The following is a 19,305-nucleotide window of genomic DNA, read 5'->3' as shown; positions in this document are numbered from 1 at the left end:
CAAAATGTTTCTCTGAGTTCTGCGAGCCGAGCCACTCTAGCTGCTCTAATTGAAGCCAAGGAGGGGGCCGCTGGAACCTCCCGTCTATAGCCAGCCAGTCAGAAGCCCAGGTGACAACCTGCACTGGCGTCTGAAGTTGGGGAGGGGGAGGTCTTGTAGGACTGAGTCCTTAACCTGTGGGATCTGATGCTATCTCCAGGTAGATAGTGTCGGAATCAAGTGAAACTGTAGGATCCCTGGCTGGTGTTGCATAATTGCTTGGCGTGGGAAAACCACCAGACACCTGGTGTCCAAAGTGCTGTGTGGTAGTAGTGTGAGAGTAGAGGAGAGACACACAGGAGGAAGACTGAGTTGTTATCACAATGACACAAATAAAGAGATAGCCTGTGGTCATGGAGCAGAAGAAATATTGTTAAAATGTCCATCTTACCCAAAGTCATCTATAGATTCAAAGCAATCCAATGATGTTTTCATAGATATAGAAAAAAAAATCCTGAAATTCATATGTAACTACAAAAGATCCCAAATAACCAAAACAATCTTGAGAAAGAAGAACAAAGCTGGAGGCATCACATTTCCTGATTTCAAACTCTCCTACAAAACTACAGTTATCAGAAGAGTACGGTACTGGGACTTCCCTGGCGGTCCAGTGGTTAAGACTCTGCCCTCCCACTGCAGGGGACACAGGTTTGATTCCTGGTTGGGGAACTAAGATTCTGCATGCGGTGTGACCAAATTAAAAACAAAACAAAACAGTATGGTACTGGCATAAAAACAGACACATAGAACAATGAACAGAATTGAGAGGCCAGAGATAAACCCATGCATATATGGTCCACTAATATTTGGCAAGGGAGCCAAGAATCCTCAATAGGGAAAAGATAATCTTTTCAATAAACAGTGTTGGGAAAACTGGATGTTCACATGCAAAAGAATGAAATTTTACCCCTATCTCACCTCACTCACAAATATCGACTTGAAATCAGTTAAAGACTTAAATGTAAGACCTGACACCATAACACTTATAAGAAAACATAGGGGAAAACTCCTTGACATTGGTCTTGGCAATGATTCTTTGGATATGACACCAAAAGCACAAGCAACAAAAGCAAAAGTAAACAAGTGGGACTACATCAAACTAAAAAGCTTCTGCACAGCAAAAGAAACAATCAACAAAATGAAGAGGCAACCTACATAGGAAATAGTTTAGAAACCATATATCAGATTAGGGGTTAACATCCAAAATATATAAAGAATTCATACAAGCCAATAGCAAAACACAAATAGTACAATTTAAAAATGGGCCGAGAATCTAAATAGGCATTTCTCCAGAGAAGATGTACAGATGGCCAACAGGTACATGAAAAGATGCTCCATATCACTAATCATCAGGGAAAAGCAAATCAAAACCACAATGAGACACCACCTCACACCTGTCAGAATAGCTATTGTCAAAAAGAAAGAGATTTTTAAAAAATTATTTATTTGTTTATTTATTTTTGGCTGTGCCACGTGGCTTGTGGGATCTTAGTTCCCCTACCAGGCACTGAAGCCGGGCCCTTGGCAGTGAAAGTGCGGAGTCCTAACACTGGACCGCCAGGGAATTCCCAGAAAGAGATTTTTTTAAAAGACAAGAGAGTACAAGTGTTGGCAAGGATGTAGAGAAAAGGGAACCCTTGTGCACTATTAGTGGGAATGTAAATTGGTACAACTATCAAGGAAAACGGTATGGCGGTTCCTCAAAAAATTAAAAATAGATCGATCATATAATCCAGCAATGCCACTTCTGGGTATATAACCAAAGGAAATGAAATCACTATCTTGAAGAGATATCTGTGCATCCATGGTTCATCACAGCATTATTCACAAGAGCCAAAAGGTGGGAGCAGCCCAAGTGTCCATTGACAGATGATGAATAAACAAAATGTGGCCCATTTACACAATGGAATATTATTCAGCCTTAAAAAAGGAGGGACTTCCCCTGGTGGTGCAGTGGTTGGGAATCCACCTGCCAAGGCAGGGGACACAGGTTCGATCGCTGGTCCGGGAAGTTTCCACATGCCGTGGAGCAACTAAGCCTGTGCGCCACAACTACTGAGCCCGCGTGCCACAACTACTGAAGCCCACGTGCCTAAAGCCCATGCTCCACCACAAGAGAAGCCACCACAATGAGAAGCCCGCACACCGTGACGAAGAGTAGCCCCCGCTCGCCGCAACTAGAGAAAGGCCATGCGTAGCAACCAAGCCCCAATGCAGCCAAAAATAAATAAATTTATTAAAAAAAAAAAAAAAAGCAAGGAAATCCTTCATTTGCTACAACATGGATGAGCCCTGAGGACATTACGCTAATAGATGTAGACTAGTCACAAAAGGACAATCACCGTATGATTTGACTTAGATGAGGAACCTAGAATAGTCAAATTCATAGAGACACAAAGTAGGATGGTGGGTGCCCGGGGGTGGGTGGAAGGGGGAATAGGGAGTTGCTATTTAAGGGATAGTTTCAGTTCTGCAAGATGAGAACGTTCTGGAGATTGGCTGCACAACAGTATGAATATAGTTAATACAACTGAACTGAACACTTAAAAACGGCTATGATGGTTCATTTTATGTTATGTATATCTTACCACAATTAAAAATCAAACAAAAAGAGTTTTCCCAAAGGTTAGTGCGATGCCAATCACTGAACAGAAAAACAGGAAAGGGACAGGAATGGGAAATTTTAAAATAAGAAGTACAGCCAATACACTTAAAAAAAAAAGTTCAAGCTCATCAATAATCAAGGAAAATTAAAGACTGTTCTCCTTTTCGTCCACCGAGCAGGTAAAGGAAGGAAAACAGGTGAACCCCTAAGAGCTACAGGCGGCGGGGCTGCGGGAGTGTGCGGTCCCAGGCCCAGCCTGGCAGGCGGGGGTGGGACTCTGACAGTGCGTCCCAGAATCCCTGCACGGTGTGCTGACCCAGCCAGCCGGGTCCACTCACCCTTCAGCTCATCAGCGGCGAAGAAGGCGGCGAGGCAGTCTTCCAGGGTGACCACTGGACCCCAAAACCAGCTGGGGGTACAGGATACCACGAACCTACAGAGACAGAAAGGGGTTGGCGGGGGTGCTGCCGGGGCCTCGGCGAGAGTAAGACGTGGGGGCCTTTGGGCTGGGGTCCGTTTGGGCCCAGACGGGCAGCTTGGCCCCGGTGGGTGGAATGGGTGGAAGTCTGGAGCCGGAAGCCTGGGACCGCCAGCCAGCAGCTCCGTGTCCTTGGGAGGGCGACATCACTTCCCCCCGAGTCTCGCCTTCCTTATCTGTGAAGGGGCCCCAATCACGCTGGCCTGTCTTCTGGGCAGAGTACAGGTTCCTGACATCAGGCAGGTAAAGCCGGCCTTGGGGCACACAGTGGGGACTCCGGAAGGCCACCACGGCGCTCCCTACAGGGCCAGGCCTGCACTCCAGCCGCCGCCCCCCTTTCCGGCTGCCCCTTGGTCACACTCTCCATCGTCACCTGCCTTCCGATCCAGAGGCCCACCCGAACCAGGCCACCCCAGGACGGCTGAGGAGCACTCCCACCCCACTTGGCAAACCCCCGAGCCCCCTTCAGCCTCAAGCTCCCTTCCGAACTACACTGCAAAAGCTTGTACTTTGCTGTTAAAGGTCTGTCGCCTGTCGGCCTGCGAGTTCCAGAAAGGCCAGGCCTGGGTGGTCTTGTGTCTCCAGCAGGCGGGAAGGTGGCGTACCGTCGGATATACTCCACGATAAAGGCCAGCCAGCCCTGGGCGGTGGAGCTGTCCCCACAGGAACCCGGCTTGGCTGGCACATTCTGGTAGATGGCCGAGTGGAGCTTGGCCAGGTCCTCCTTGCCAGGAATGGGCAGCGACAGGTCCTGGAATGTCTCCACCGTGGTGGACACCTGTGGGGTCAAAGGTCAGCCTGGGTCTCCACTTCCCAGGGTTCCGCCCTGCCCAGACCAACCAGAGTTTGCACCCCAAACCCCAGCCACCAGGGGGCAGGTGTGGGGCAGAGAGCCTGCTCCCGAGCCCAGGACACGGGAGGCCCACAACCGGGGCCCACCCCCAGAGAAAGGCAGGGGGCACCAGGCAGAGAACCAGCGCCCAACCCCCAAGCTGCGTGAGGACCCCGGTGCGTCCCTCCCCTCCCCCAGGGCGCCCACCCGGTCACAGGTGAGACACTGCACGAGGCTGAGGATGGAGCCGTCGAAGATGTCTGAGATGACGCTGCGGTAGCGCTGCTCCTTCCGCCGCCGGCTGCCGGAGCTCGGTACCTGGGCTGGGGGCACAGCACAGGGCTAGGCCCAGCCCCCACTGGCCTGTCTGGGGCAAGGGGTGGGTGCTAGGACTTGGAGTCAAATCTGTATGAGTCATGTGACTGGCTGTCTCTTCACCTTGCGGTGCCTCACTCATCGTCTGTGGGATGGGGCCCCACTCGTGTCCCAGCCGTGTTAGAGGGTTCAGAGACACTGCGTGAGGAGTTCGGCAGCCCAGCCCCAGGTAAAGAGCGCTCCAAACCCAAAAACGGCAGCCAGAGGTGCGGCTTCCACCCCAGCCCCGAGCTCCATGCGGGGATGCCCTGCCCACCTTCCCTGCCCGCCCGCTCCCCCGAACCTTTCTTGAGCACGTAGGACGGCCCCATCCTCACGGGGCTCGCACGAGGAGGGCTGCTGGCCAGCTTGGCGTGGCCCTCGTGGAGGTGGACAGGGCTGCAGGGGCGAGAGGCGCTGCGCATGTGGGCCTCGTTGTCCGGCTCTGGGGGCAAAGGGGGGACCGTGCTGGAGCAGGGCAGCCGAGCCAGCCCCGGGCCTGGTCAGGAAGACCTGCCAGCGCCTCCTAAGGGGACTGAGGCCTGAACCCACCACACCTCCTCTGTCCTGGGCCCACCCCAACCCTCCAGCCCCACGCAGAACGCGCTGTCCACACCCTTCCCGTTCCCAGCGGAGGGCTCAGGCGGGCTCTGAGTCCAAGTGAGTCTGGACACATCATTTACCCGATTTCTCACCGTTAAGTCGGGTCTCGTGGGAGAGCCCCCCAGGGTGGGGCGGAGCTGAGCAGGCTGTGGGTGCTCTGCCCCCCCAGCAGGAGCTGGACAAACGGGGCCGCGATGCCCCGAGGGGCTTGGCTGGTACCTGGTGTCCGGCAGGGGCTGGTGGACCGCGGTGACGGCGGCTGCGTGTCCGTGGGCTGCTGGTTCAGGGCGGCCATGGCGGTGTCCACGTCGGCGTCCTCGTCCACCTGCTCCGAGTTGGTGCGCTGCTGGCCCCACGAGAACTTGCGGTCCTTCATGCGCTCCTTCTCGGAGATGGCGCGGCCCGCCTCGTCCGCGACCAGCAGCTCCGTCTCAGCCTGGGGGCCGCCCCCGCCGCGCCCCTGCCCGTCGCCCTCACCGCGGTCGCTGCTGGAGTCGCAGGACAGGAACTCGTCCTCTGATGGGCTCCGGTCGCCCTCCCGCTTCTCATCCGTGTCGCTCGAGTCTGAGTCCCGAGCCTCGGTCAGCGCTGCCGCCGCGGCCACCACAGGCTCCTTGAGCTCCTCGTGCAGCTGGTCCATCAGGCAGCGCAGGAACTCTTGGGTGTCCTGGAACCAGGGGCGGCGTCGACACGGATGCTGGGGGGCCCATACGGGCACCCTTCACAGTGGCCTCCTCAACACGGCTGTCCTAAGCCCCCTCCTACTGAGGAGGACGTTGAGCCTCGAGAGGCTGGCCGACCCCTCCCAGGTCTCGCGCTGTGAAGCGGCAGAGCAGAGGTGGTGAGCCAGGTCCACCTGACTCCCAGCTCCTGCTCTCCATCACCTGGGGCCCTGCTCCCAACTCAGCATGGGAGAGAGTGGACATATCGCGTTCAGCCATTAAAGTCGCCTTGCTCCCTAAAGGAGGGGACAGTGATGGTGGGCAGGGAGCCCGAGTAGGACAAAGGTGACACTGTGAGTGTGTCTGCAGGCGAGCGCTCAGCTGAGTTCCACAGGGAGGGAGCGATGCCACCCAGCAGGCCAGGCTGCCTGCATCCTTGACCTGCCTCTGGTTCTCTCTGCCCTTCCAGTCCTTCGCCAGCCCCCGTGCCCACGCCTTCCCCTGCCATTGTGACTGGTGCAGGAGAACAGGCTTCCCGCAGGCCTGGGCACGACTCGGACTAAGGTGCCTCTTCGGGTTGGCCGGGTCTCAAATCCCAGCAGTGACGTTGTTATTCTGACTACACTGTGACTACGTCATAACCCAGAGGAAGCCAGGGCAGCGAGGCCTCCGGCACAGCCTGCCCACTGGCCCAGCCATGAGCAGTGCACACAGGAGGCGCTTTAAAAGGTCAGAAGATGACGGTGGCCGGCCTCTGACAGCTGGGGACACTTGGTGCTGTGTGGGGCCACGGGGTTCAAAGTCCAGTCCTGTCCCTCACAGTACCTGCCCTGGATGTCAGAAGCAGCTCCCGAGCCCAACTCCTGCCCAATGAGGCGGGGATCACACAGTGGCCAGACCCAGCCAAGCACCCACAGCCTCAGGGCACCGATATGGAGAGAAGGGCCTCGTTTTCTCAATTCTAGCAGAGGGAGGAGAGGGCTCTGCTTGGATTACATCGAGCATCAGGGAGAGGGTAGGAGACGTGTGTCCTGTGTGTCAGGGACACTGAAAGGTTCTTTTAAGAGACAGACCCTCAATACGTCATCTACTTTTCTTTCTGCTTCTTCCTTTTAACAAAAGTACCCTGTGTTCATTGCTAAAATCTCAAGCCATGTGGAAGCATGACAGCATCCTCTGGCCATTAAGAGAGGCCTACAGCTACCTGTATGTTTCAGACTCAAAAACGTCCCCTGTGCTACGTCCAAGATCCACAGAAAGGGATGCTTTGGAGTCGAGTGCATGTTGGGCAGCAGCCGAGCAGCCCTGCTCCCCGGTGTCCTCACCGAGAGCCCGAGGGCCAGCAGGGGTCCTTGTACAGGGAAGGCAGCGCTGCGGTGAGGGACGGCTCAGGTAAGCCTAAATCCCGTCCCTGCCGCTGTGCACTGTGTGACCTGAGCCACTCGTAGAACCTCTCTGAGCCTCAGCTCCTTACCTATAACGTGAAGGTGATGACGGGGCCCACTTCATGAGAGTTCTGTGAGTAGAAACAGGGCTGACCTTATGTGGCAGGTACTGACCACTTAATAAACGGTGCACGGTGGATTCTGATCACCGTGGGTATTATCACCCCCCAGAAAGGGCGGTGTGGAGGCAACGCTGGGCTTCTCAGGCAGAGGCCAAGTGTTCAAGCAACTGAGGGTGTGAGCAGAGAAAGGCCCAGCAGCCCTCACCCTGGGGAGAGTGGGGGCCAAAGGAGGGGGGCCAAGGGCATCCGTTGGTGACCGCTGCTCTGTTCCTGGGCCCCCCACGCAGGCAGCAGTATCGGCAGTGCAAACAGGCTCAGGCCAGCAGCGAAACCCCACTCTGGGGCAGGACTTGGACCACTTGAGCGGTCAGCCTGGGGCAGGGGGAGGTGTGTGGCTGCATTCTGCTTCAGTTTGGGCCCATGATTTTACACCATAGAAAGATATCACTGGTTTCAGAGGGATTCTCTAGATTTACAAAGACTTGTCATCAAAATGTTTACTTTAATAAAAGTGAAATTCTGCCTGCGACTTGGGGAACAAGAAACCACACGCCGATGTGAGGGAGTGCTGAGGTGCACACGCCTGGAGGTAAGGCTGCCTGAGGTCAACTCTCCCCTCTGCCACGTACCAGCTGTGTAACTGGTACGTGGTAAGTGGGTGAGGGCTTGGTCACTGAGCCTCAGTCTCCCCAGCTGTTGAGTGGGGAGAACACCAGGTTGCCGGGAGGCCCCCACGTCCCCACACAGGTGAAGGGCTCAGGCAGCAGGTCTGATCCAGGAGCCCTGCCTGGCAAAGCAGAGCTGCTGCTGCCGAGCTCCACACTGGTCTTGGCTTCAAAGCCAGGCCTGGTAAGTTACAGCCCTGGGTGTGTCCCCCGGGCAGCTCGGACGGCCTACCTGCTGGGCATAGCCTCGGAACATCGGGTTGACCAACTTGATCCCATGGGACAGGCTGGTGGGAACCACGTAGCTGGGGCTGTAGGAAGACCAGACCCATCAGTACAGGTGGCCTGCTCTGAGCTGCTCAAGCCCATGAGGGCAGCCGGGCAGCCAGTACAGCCAGATCAGACTCAGTGATGCGTTTACTACAACTTTGGGAGGTGCTAACCCGGCCAGCAGCCCCAGCAGGTTTGCACATCTCTAAGGTCAAGAAGGAAAACGTCAAGTCATGGTTCAGTGAGGCAAAACGCTCCTGCCTGGGATGGCATCGTGTCCCACCAGCCCATGACAAGCTACCCTAAAACTGTTCTCATTATAAAATATTTATTGTGGTTTTCTAATTTCAAAAGTAATACATGGGGACTTCCCTGGTGGTCCAGTGGTTAAGACTGTGTGCTTCCACTGCAGGGCGCGTGGGTCTAAACCCTGGTCGGGGAACTAAGATCCCGCACGCGGCGTGGCGTGGCTAAATAAATAAATATAAATAAATAAAAATGACAGCTGCTTTAAAAAAAAATACATGCTCATGATTGAAAAACAGAAAATCTCAGAAAAGCATAACAAAGAATCATCAACACTAACAGCCCCACCCAGTGATAACTACCATTAAGGTTTCCAGATTTTTCCACGAAAATACAGATGCATATACAAAATTACATGCAGGTAATCACTTAAATGTGGCTTCTTAAAATTGGAATTATATTGCATCACACTGTTTAATAATCTGCTTTTACACTTAATATGTTTCTATGCACTCACAGTTTTTGTTGTTGTTGTTTTGTTTTGTTTTGGGGTTTTTTGGCCGCACCGCGCAGCTTGCAGGATCTTAGTTCCCTGACCAGGGATTGAACCCAGATCACAGCAGTGAAAGTCCTAACCACTGGACTGCCAGGGAATTCCCAGCACTCACTTTAAATTAGTCCCAATTTTAACTTTTCCTGGAGAAACAGATCTAACCCAGGCTTCTGGTCTTTAAAGTTCTTTTTCACTGAGCTAAAGCCCCTGAACGTCAGTGCCAGCCACTTCTGAAATCCTTTCCTACATGCACAGATGTGGCTGAGACCTAGGAGTGGTCCACACAACTCTGGACCTCAGCACACACGCTGCAAAATGCTGCCATCTTCAATCAGCACCAGGCTCGAATTCTAGCTCCACCTTTCACAAGACGTGCTATCTTGAGCGAGATCCTTAAATCTTCTGAACCTCAGTTCCCCAATTTGTGAAACAGAGTTGGCTATGACCTACAGCTCGAAGGGCTGATGTAAGCATTGCACAGGGTAAAACACAGCAAGTGATGGTGAGAGGCTGAAGGCACAGGAAGTGCTCTCTCAAGGGGCCGACAGAAAACCCATCCCCACACCCGTGCCCCAGGTTAGGGACTTGGTCAACTCACCGTTTCCTGTGCCAGACCTCAGAGACCAGCTTCTGGTAACTTTTGCACAGGGCTGGCTTCTTGTCTGTACGCACCAGGCCTCCACACTCCAAGAAGAACTGGGTCAGTGGGGGGCTGGGGGACGGGGCAGGGAGCCAGGTCAGAAGAGAAAAGAAGGGGAGCGTGGCATTGTTTACAAAGAGCCGGGTGGAGAAGCAAAAGCATCTTATGTGGGAGGTACTGTGGCCCCCTGGAGCCAGAAATGCCTGCAGAAGGCATTGAAGGATACCACCTATTATGGGCTGAATTGTATCCCCCCAAATTCATACACTGAGGGCTTCCTGATGGCGCAGTGGTTGAGAATCCGCCTGCCAATGCAGGGGAGATGGGTTCGAGCCCTGGTGAGGGAAGAGCCCACATGCTGTGCCACAACTACCAAGCCTGCGCTCTAGAGCCCACGTGCCACAACTCCTGAAGCCCACGCGCCTAGAGCCCGTGCTCCATAACGAGAGGCCACCGCAATGAGGAGCCCGCGCACCACAACCAAGAGCGGCCCCCGCTCACTGCAACTAGAGAAAGCCCGCATGTAGCCACGAAGACCCCAAAGCAGCCAAAAATAAATAAATAAAAATTTAAAAACAAAAAAAAAATTCATACACTGAAGTCCTAACCCCTGTACCTTAGAATGTGATTGTGTTTGGAAATAGGGTCTTTCTTTAAAGACTGCTGTGTGAACGAGAGGAACCACTGCCTGTCCTCCCGTCAGCCCCTTCTTGGAAACCTTCCTGAGCCCAAAAGCATCTCCCCCTCTCCCGTTTTCTTTGTTTTTGTTATCTTATTACATAAGAAATACTCATTTACTGTAGAAAAACTTAAAAATACTAAGCAAACAATAATAACTGACCTTAATCCTACTACGTGAGGATAGCTACTCTGTAGATCTGGGGGCATGTCCTTCTAGACTTTTCTGTGTATGCGTATCCCCCATCCCTCCCTCCTTCTCTCTCACACGTTCACACACACACACACACACACACACACACACACACACATATTGAACCCCTACTAGGTGGGAGACCCTGAGTGCCAGGAATAGGAGATGTCCCAGCCTCAGGGAGTGGACACTATCCTAGACGGAAAATAATATTTTCCCTCCAAAATGGGATTGCACCAAACAAAGGCTTATAACCTCCTTTTTCCTACTTATCATATCCTGAACTCCTCCTCTTTTTAATAAATATTGTCCTGCACCATTTTTTCCTGAACTCACTGTAAGGCTGCCCTACAATACATTTATGATTTTATCGACCTTTAAGTTGTTTCCAGTAAACGGCAGAATGATGAACCTCATTGCACAGAGAGCTTTCTCAATATCTCAGGGTACCTCCTCAGGATAAATTCCAACAGGAGGGATTGCCGGGTCACAGGGCACGTGTGCTTTGGGGCATTTTGATGTGTATCCACATACAGGCTTCTGTGGGCAACACAGAACGCGGCTTGGGGGCCCCAACTCCCAGATGAGGTGCAACTTACCAATTGGACAGGGCCTGCAGGGCCGCGTTCATGTAGCAGGAGTTGCCAAGGTTCTTCATGCCCGTGAGGCCTGGGAGACCAGCGCACACAGAGGAAGGGGAAGGTGAGCATCTCGACACGGCAGGAACCCACAGAGGATGGTTCTGAGTCCCCAGGACCCACCCCGGAAACCCGCTGAGTCCGCTGACGTGGTCCCACTCCCAGCAGCTCTGGTTACCGCAGTGTACGGAACCTACGGACCCCTCCGCCGTCCGCCCAGCCCAGCCCACCGTCAGCACCGAGCAGGGGCAGTGGCCTGGGAGCAGAGGGGCCGGCCCGCCCAGGGGTACGTGGCTGTACAGGGCTGAGGGCGGCGGATGGCGCCCCAGGGAAGCCCTCGTGCCCCACAGGCCACCCCCCGCTGCCCAGGCAGCGCAGCGCGTGGCGCCGTTACCTCGCGGCTTGAGGTCATCGTCCTCCGACTCGGACTCTCCTTCGTCAGCCACAGCAATGGGGACAGCTTTCAGAGGGTGGGAGGGCGGTGCAGAGTCCTGTGTTCGAGAACCAGAGTGAGGAAAACTAGGGGGGTGAGGAGGGAGAGGGGTTGGGGTCAGGGGCCCGTGTGCCTCCCCCACTGGCGTTCAGGGTAGGGGGAGAAGCCCAGGCCCCCAGCCTGCACTGAGCCAGCCCATCTGAGCAGAGGACACCGTGGAAAGAGAGGGCATTGGTGGCCTTGCCCTGGGAACTCCGTGACTTGTATTTTACTTACAATAATGAGTAGTAATAATTTAATTTATTTATAATAAATTTGGGAAAAAACAGGAACAGAAAAAACAACAGGCAATCCAACTTTCCTGAGACAACCACTGTTGATAGTCTATCTTATCTATGTAGCGTTTTAACTGTTAATACACATACACCCTCGAAACAGGATTTGTATATACTTCTTCAGAGCCTTTTTTGTAAAAAATCATAAATATCTACCATGTCCACAAACGTATTCTATATACACTTATCAAGCACCCATTATGTGATGGTCGCTGTCCAACGTGGAAAAGACAGCACTGCACACACACACACACACACACACACACGCAAGCAAACATGCCTGGCCTCCACACACACACACACATGCACGCGCATGCCTGGCCTCCACACACACACACGCATGCATGCACACACAGAGACACGCCTGGCCTATACACACACGCATGCAGACACGCCTAGCCTACACACACATGCATGCACAGAGACATGCCTGGCCTACACACACACACACACACACACGCCTGGCCTACACACACACACACATGCATGCACACACAGAGACACGCCTGGCCTACACACACACACACACACACACACATGCATGCACAGAGACACGCCTGGCCTACACACACACACATACACACATGCAGACATGCCTGGCCTACACACACACACAGAGACATGCCTGGCCTACACACACACACACACACACACGCCTGGCCTACACACACACACACATGCATGCACACACAGAGACACGCCTGGCCTACACACACACACACACACACGCAGACACGCCTGGTCTACACACGCACGTGCACACACGCACGCACACACGCCTGGCCTCCCGGGGCTCCAGGGCCGGCTCTCTGACTGCTCCCCGAGGCCAGCTCTGGGCTGGGCTCACCTGCCTGCCTCCTTTAAGGGCTGCTCGGCGCCCTGCGTGTGCCTTGCCTGGTTGGGGGGCGGGAGATTTCCGGGCGTTTCCCCCAGAGAGGTGGCTGCAGGACCATCACCAGGGGCTTTCCACAGGCCAGGGAGGGTGTGCCCCACCCCACGGCCCTGGACTCACCCGAGGCCTACAAACTCCCTGTGGGAGGGCCGCCCTCGTTCCAGGCACCTCCGTGTTGCTGGGCCCTGACACAGGGCTGGGGCTCAGCGGGCGTTCGCTGACATGAGCTCCTCAAAGCCAGCTGGCAACGCTGAGCAGGAACGGACGCCGTGGGGGACCCACCGCCCTGCCCTCCTGGGCGTCTCCTCGGCTGGCGCCCGCACCCGCTCACCTGCTCTGAGAACTTGGGTGAGGGGCCTGGCGGCTGGGCCGCCAGCCGAGGCTCCAGGAACACCTCCTTCTCACAGGCGTAGCACCACACCCGGAACGTGGTCAGGTTCACTGTCAGGTTGTGCTTTTTGGCCTAGAGGGTAAGATGCAAAATCAGAAGGATACAGTGGCCTAATGGGTGCCCCAGGCCTGCCTCAGGGCTGCGTGAGCTCTCCGGCCTCAGGAAAAAGCCCCATCGGGTCAGAGGCCTAGAAGCTCAGGATCCGCTCGCCCCACAGGCCAGGAGTGCCAGGGGCTGCAGCAGCATTCTCTCTTGCTTCTTCGCTGTGATTCTTCCCATTTTACACATATAACCACTGAAGCCCAGAGCGGCAGATGGCGCTGGGGGCAGCCGAAGCTGGGATTTGAACTCTGGGCTGTCGGACCGCAGCGCCCATGCTCCCGGCCACCACGCTCACCTGCGCATGGATGGTGCTGTGGTCAGCAAAGGATTCTCCGCAGCCAACGTAGGAGCAGGCGACCTGGGGAGGGGGGTGGAGAGGAAAGGAGAGCGGAAGGATGGGGCGGCTAAGAGGACGCTGCCAGCACAGCGAGCCAGTGCCCGTCTCCACCCAGCAGGATCCACAGGCACCAAGGCCCTGCCACCCTGCAGGAACACAGGTTTGCACAGCCAAGGTCCGCGCTGGGCAGGGATGGCCACCACACAGCCGCCCCCGCCTCTGAGCGAGACGGGCAGTGTGCCGTGAGCTGCTGCTCTCCTGCAAGAAGGCAGGCAGGGTCGCAGCCAGATCTGGGCAAAGCTGAGGCCCGGCTGCTTGGCGCCCAGACCCTCTCCCCCTCCACTTGTCCCTTTTTCACCGAAACCCCACCTCCTGAGGGGCCAGTTATCGGGACTCACACTTTGGGTGGGGAGACTGGGCCTCACGACCACTTTCTAATGGGGAACACTGAATCGGGCAGAGGCAGATGGGGCCTGGTGCGGACCCCATGCCCCTCAGTGTCCCCGGTGACCTGCCTCTGGCCTTGCGCTCTCCTCTTCCAAATCCACCCAGCACCCAAGGCCCAGCTCAAGTGTCTCTCCTCTGCGGGCCTCCACCCCAGCGATCAGCCTGCTTCTCCGTAGGAGTGCTTTGGTGTCATTTCCAGCTGTGGTCAACACTGCACAGGCTGGTGAGGACCTTTCAAGGAAACGACCTTTGGGCTGCGTCATAAAGGATGTGCCAATTTCTGCATCAGGTCCGTCTCTATCTCTGTGGGGGGCCTGTGGGCTCCCTGGAGGTAAGACCACGCCTCGCACTTCTTGCTGTCCCCTGGGGGCCCAGGCGGTGTCTTGCAGCGTATTTTACACTGAGCAACAGGCCCCAAAGGAGGCGGCCAAAGCCCCGTGGGGGGTCCTAAGTCTTCTGAAAAGACAGACTTGAACTATGGTATTTTCACCCCTGTGGGCTTTTTTGTTTCTCCTTGTATTTGTTTTCAAAGAAATTTTAAGTAACAGCCATTTTCAGTATGACTATAAAATGCAATACATACTTGTAGAAAAATTGGAAAACACTACAAAGTTACAAAGAAAAATGAATTACCCATAATTCTACCGAGAGAAAACTGTCACGTGTTGATACATCTACTGTTACTCTTTTTGATAAGCAGTAATAATCGTGATCAGATTTTCCTGGACACTGTCTACCGGCCACACACCCTGTTAAGACCATCACAGGCATCATCTCTTCAAACTCTACCGTAAGGTGGGTCTGCAAGGAGGGGGCAGTTATCAGTGTTGTGGCCTCTACTTTATAGATGGGGAAACAAAGGCCTGGGCCAAGGCTCAGAGCCAAGATGCTACAGCATCTCTCTCTCTCTCTCTCTCTCTCTCTCACGCACACGTGCGCGCGCAAGGACAGAACTTTGCCTTTAATGCTGATGGGATCATTCAATCCAGAGTCTTCTCCAACTTGCTTTCTCCTCTTGGCATCTTTAATGGCTGCCAGCACAGCCAGGCAGGGGGCTCGCAGACTCTGGGGCCCTCTTGGCTTGGGCTTGGGAACCACACCCGAGACATCCATGCCCTGTGTCCCTGCCCAAGGTTCCCAGCCGTGCCCATGGGGGACGGATGTTCCCACCCCAGCGTCTGGACCCAGCTCCCCACCCCAGACATCTGCAAGGATACTTTACCTGGAGACAGGCCCAGAGGTTGGGTCCGGAAACACCGCATGACTGACAGGTGCCCTGTGTGAGGTGCGGAGAGAGAGGAAGAGAAGGGTGTGAGCCGCCTGTTGGATGTGCACTGACGGACGCACCTGAAGGTCTCAGCTTAGAGGCTTTGCCTCAGAAAGGCCCTCGCTGGCCCACAGGGGGACTTTAAATTTTAATGTTTGAATTTTGTTTTATCATGTGCCTGTAAAAACATTTTCAACACAATCATTTAAACGCTAAATAAACTGACGCCATGCCATGCTCCCTCGACACACCTTCTACTCTTCCTTCGTTGCATTTATTTATTTAAGCCTTTCTCCCCACCCAGGCTATGGGCTCCATGAAAGAAGGATGGTCTGTTTTACCTACCCCTGTGACTTCACAGAGAGCCTGGTACAAATCAGGAGATAATATATTTGTTGACCACAGAAAACACCCAGGTTTCTGGTGGTCTGGATGACAAAGCCTGCTTCTTGTCTACCAATCTCTCTCCTCCCTGCTTTAATAAAAGAATCCATGGATTTAGGCTGAGCACATGGCCAGCCAGCTGCAGACTATGTGTCCCAGCCCCCGCTGTGATCATGGGGCTCCGTTCTAGTCAATAGTATGACAGCGAAAAGCGACATGTGCCACTTCTGAGTTTTGCATAACCCTTGCTCTTTCTCCTTTTTCCATTGGCTGGAATGCAGATGTGATGGCAGGAAGTGAAGCAACCACTTTGGACCTGGAGATGAAAGCCATGTGTTGAGAATGGCAGAGCCACTCTATCAGTGCTACCTACATCTGGACTGTTCAGTGAGAGAAAAGTAAACTTCTATCTCATTTAAGCCACCGTATCTCAGGGTCTCTTTGTTATAATTTAAACTGTCCTAAGTAATTTTGTCTGTGCCTGTCTAGAACAGCAATTCCCAACTGAGCCTCCACAATACTCAACGTGTCTCTGCCAGTTGTGAGATGAATTCTAAGCGCTGGTAGCAGTTACAGAGTACTTAATCAGAGTGAGAGCTGACCTCTGGTGACGGATCACAACAGTCCAAGCAACCAGCTAAGTTTTTTACACCTTGCTCATGTAATCCCCACCACAGTCTGTGCAGCAGGTCCCATCAACATCCCCTTCATAAGATGAGAAACTGAGGCTCAGAGAGGTCATGACCCTACAGAGCAGAGTCAGAAGGGGAAGCTGAGGAGCCGCGGTCATCAAACTTCCCAGTTTCCTCCCAGGGTGACCACGTCGACCCCCAGGCCTCCAGGGGAACTTCTTCGTCTCACTAAGCCCAGATTTTGGCTGTTTGTAAAGAGCCTGAATGTGGGACTCTCACTAGGGTGGAGGTGACACAGCTCATCCCATACAACAGGGCAGAGATTTGCAATCTGTGATTTAGGGTCTCTTGCTAAGGATGCTACGGCTGGCTAGAGATCAGCCTGCTTAGTGGACTCAAAGTCACAGCTCTTGACCTTTCCAAATCTGTCATCTCTTTTGTGATTTTCTGATTTCACAGTTCACTCCCATCTTCCCAAGTTTTTTTTTTTTTTCATTTCAGTCATTTGAATGATAAAAGTATTGTATGTTTAACAATTTAAATGATACACATACACTGTATATAATGAGTAGTATATTATATGCAATACATATATTCTGTATATAATGTGTAGATTATATGCAATACATATATTCTGTATATGTGTAGATTATTATATCCAATACATATATGCTGCAATAATTTGAAGTATATCCCTCCATATCTTCTTATATAAACATATATGCATAGATGGGGGGTGATTTCTAGTAAAAATAAGATCATACTCTATACAAATTTTTCGGTAACAGGCTTTTGTCACCTATTTGTGGTCATCCTTCTAGTCTGTACACAGAGACCACGTCTCATTCTTTGCAGTAAGTGCATGGTGGCACACACTGTGGGCACAGCACAGACACCACAATCTGTTTGCTCATTCCCTTCTTTTTTTTTTTTTTTTTTTTTTTTTTTTTTTTTTTGGTACGCGGGCCTCTTACTGTCGTGGCCTCTCCCGTTGCGGAGCAACAGGCTCTGGACGCGCAGGCTCAGCGGCCATGGCTCACGGGCGCAGCCACTCCATGGCACGTGGGATCTTCCCGGACCGGGGCACGAACCCGTGTCCCCTGCATCGGCAGGCGGACTCCCAACCGCTGCGCCACCAGAGAAGCCCCATTCCCTTCTTGATGAATATGCAGACTGCCACCAGTATTTTCCTTTTACAAATAATGCTCAATAAATACTGCTGTATTTGTAATTGTTCCTACACTTCTACTAGATAAACTCCCAGAGGTGGCATTGCACCCCTAAAGTCACAGTAATGCCTAACCCCACTACCACGCCTGGTCTACTTCCCTCCCTTTGTCAGCTCTGAGTGAGAGCAGCTTCTGCTTTGCCCATCTGAAAATGGTGTCATGCTGCTTTCTCTGGCAAAATCCTTGACCATCAGGGAAGTCAGGCATGTTTTTTCAAGAGTTTCTCGGCCATTTGCATTTCCTCCGTTTTGAGCTACCTGTTCAATCCTTGCCCCTCCTGGGTATTTTATTTTATAAATTTTATTTATTTGTTTGTTTATTATTTATTTATTTATGGCTGCGTTGGGCATGCAGGCTTCACTAGTTGTGGCTCGCGGGCTCTAGAGCACAGGGTCAGTAGTTGTGGCACATGGGCTTAGTTGCTCTGCGGCACGTGGGATCTTCCCGGACCAGGGCTCGAACCCGTGTCCCCTGCATTGGCGGGTGGATTCTTAACCACTGCGCCACCAGGGGAGCCCCTTCTGCGTATTTTAAAACAATATTGGTTTCATTTTGTAGATTTCCAAAAGGCTGCCACGTCCCAGCCCAGTCTTTCCACGTTCTGCCTCCTTCTTCCCACCTCGCTTATCTCCTCCCTGCTCTCAGATTCCCTGAGAAATCCTCTCAGTTTGTCTCACTTATTCCTTTGTGCAGACTCAGGAAGAGACCCAGCATTAGACCGTGCAAATGCACCAGAGCCTCGCTCTGCCCCTCCTCCTGACCACACTGAAACCGTGCCCCTTACGGTTAACAGAAATTGGTGATTAACAGAAATTGAACTTGTCTTACAGGAATAGCAGCTAAGGAAACAGCTCCTTAAAAAGCCCCTCTGCTTTGAGCCTGCCTTCACTGAGCAAGCTTGTCTTAATTATTTTTCTCAAATTGCATACCCTCCAAGCTTCGTGTAGCCTATATTATCACAAGACTCCTTAACAACCCCTATAGATAACAGCTCTAACAGCTCTGATGTATGGGTCACTATACGAATAGGGGCTTAAGCTGCTTTTCAGAAACTTGGTGTCAGCTCTTGTCCAGTTTGAGCTGGCTTAGACTGGTTGGGACCACTGACCCTAGAACTGGGCCTACAGAGGTGTCCGATGAATGACCTTTTGTCATCAGAGGGCCCAAAACTCCACCCTCAGATCATGCTAGGCGCCTCCATTTTTGAACACACATCCCAGGAAGAAGGATGTAACTCAGATAACACCTGCGCAGAACACCGATTACCTCACCTTTCCCCACGCCTAAGACCACCCTGCTTCTTTAACCCATAAATACCCCAAGCCCCTCGCCTTTGGGGAGGTGGACCTGAGACTTGTTCTCTCATGTCCTCGCTTGGCTGCCTTGTGAAAAAAATCCTTTCTCTGCTGCAAACCTCGGTGTCTCAGTGTTTGGCCTGATGCATGCTGGGCAAACAAACTTGGTTCAGTAACAGCCAGTGAAACTACTTCGAAAGAAGCCATGGGTACTTTGAAGAATCTCGCCCTCACGCGGGCCCAGACTAAACCAGCTCAGGCCAAAAGCCACCCAGAACCTGCTGGTGCAGGGAGGCTGAACGACCAGCATTAGGTGTCTGGAAAGAAGGCAAGGAAATATGTCTAGGAATCTGACCCACCCCCACTTCTGGGAATGACCCCTACACATGGCTCTTCCCCTGAACACAACGACACTGTATTGGCAGAAGGCTGCAAAGGGCCCAGATGTCCACCCACAGAGGATCAGCTACGGAGTCCACACAACGAATGTGATGCAACTTCAAGATAAACCATGAGATCTATGTGCCGAGGCCAAAGAGCTCCAAGATATACTGCCCTGTGAATAAGGTACGTTACAAAAATAGCTACGGTACACTAC

The 19,305-nt window shown here is 53.1% G+C and overlaps 1 protein-coding gene across 7 annotated transcripts in view; it reads right to left on the bottom strand.

Moving 5' to 3' along the window:
• The window catches only part of USP20 (ubiquitin specific peptidase 20), a 48,013-nt gene that overhangs the window by 10,683 nt on the left and 18,025 nt on the right, over positions 1-19,305 (bottom strand). For all 7 annotated transcript variants that reach the window (XR_003005602.1, XM_024762386.1, XM_024762389.1 and 4 more), the window contains 12 exons: positions 15,123-15,176; positions 13,412-13,474; positions 12,955-13,086; positions 11,358-11,454; positions 10,925-10,994; positions 9,413-9,526; positions 7,978-8,056; positions 5,131-5,578; positions 4,613-4,753; positions 4,162-4,277; positions 3,728-3,900; positions 2,983-3,077 (listed from right to left, as the gene is read on the bottom strand). Coding sequence is in view for 6 of the 7 variants with exons in the window: in XM_024762386.1 (XP_024618154.1) it covers positions 2,983-3,077; positions 3,728-3,900; positions 4,162-4,277; positions 4,613-4,753; positions 5,131-5,578; positions 7,978-8,056; positions 9,413-9,526; positions 10,925-10,994; positions 11,358-11,454; positions 12,955-13,086; positions 13,412-13,474; positions 15,123-15,176 (1,582 nt within the window). In the remaining variant the exon portion in view is untranslated. The remainder of the gene's footprint in view (positions 1-2,982; positions 3,078-3,727; positions 3,901-4,161; positions 4,278-4,612; positions 4,754-5,130; positions 5,579-7,977; positions 8,057-9,412; positions 9,527-10,924; positions 10,995-11,357; positions 11,455-12,954; positions 13,087-13,411; positions 13,475-15,122; positions 15,177-19,305) is intronic.

Source organism: Neophocaena asiaeorientalis, unplaced genomic scaffold (assembly GCF_003031525.2).
Source record: "Neophocaena asiaeorientalis asiaeorientalis breed wild unplaced genomic scaffold, Neophocaena_asiaeorientalis_V1.1 scaffold78, whole genome shotgun sequence".
Lineage (NCBI taxonomy): Eukaryota > Metazoa > Chordata > Mammalia > Artiodactyla > Phocoenidae > Neophocaena > Neophocaena asiaeorientalis.
This window is presented reverse-complemented; position numbering and strand designations above follow the sequence as displayed.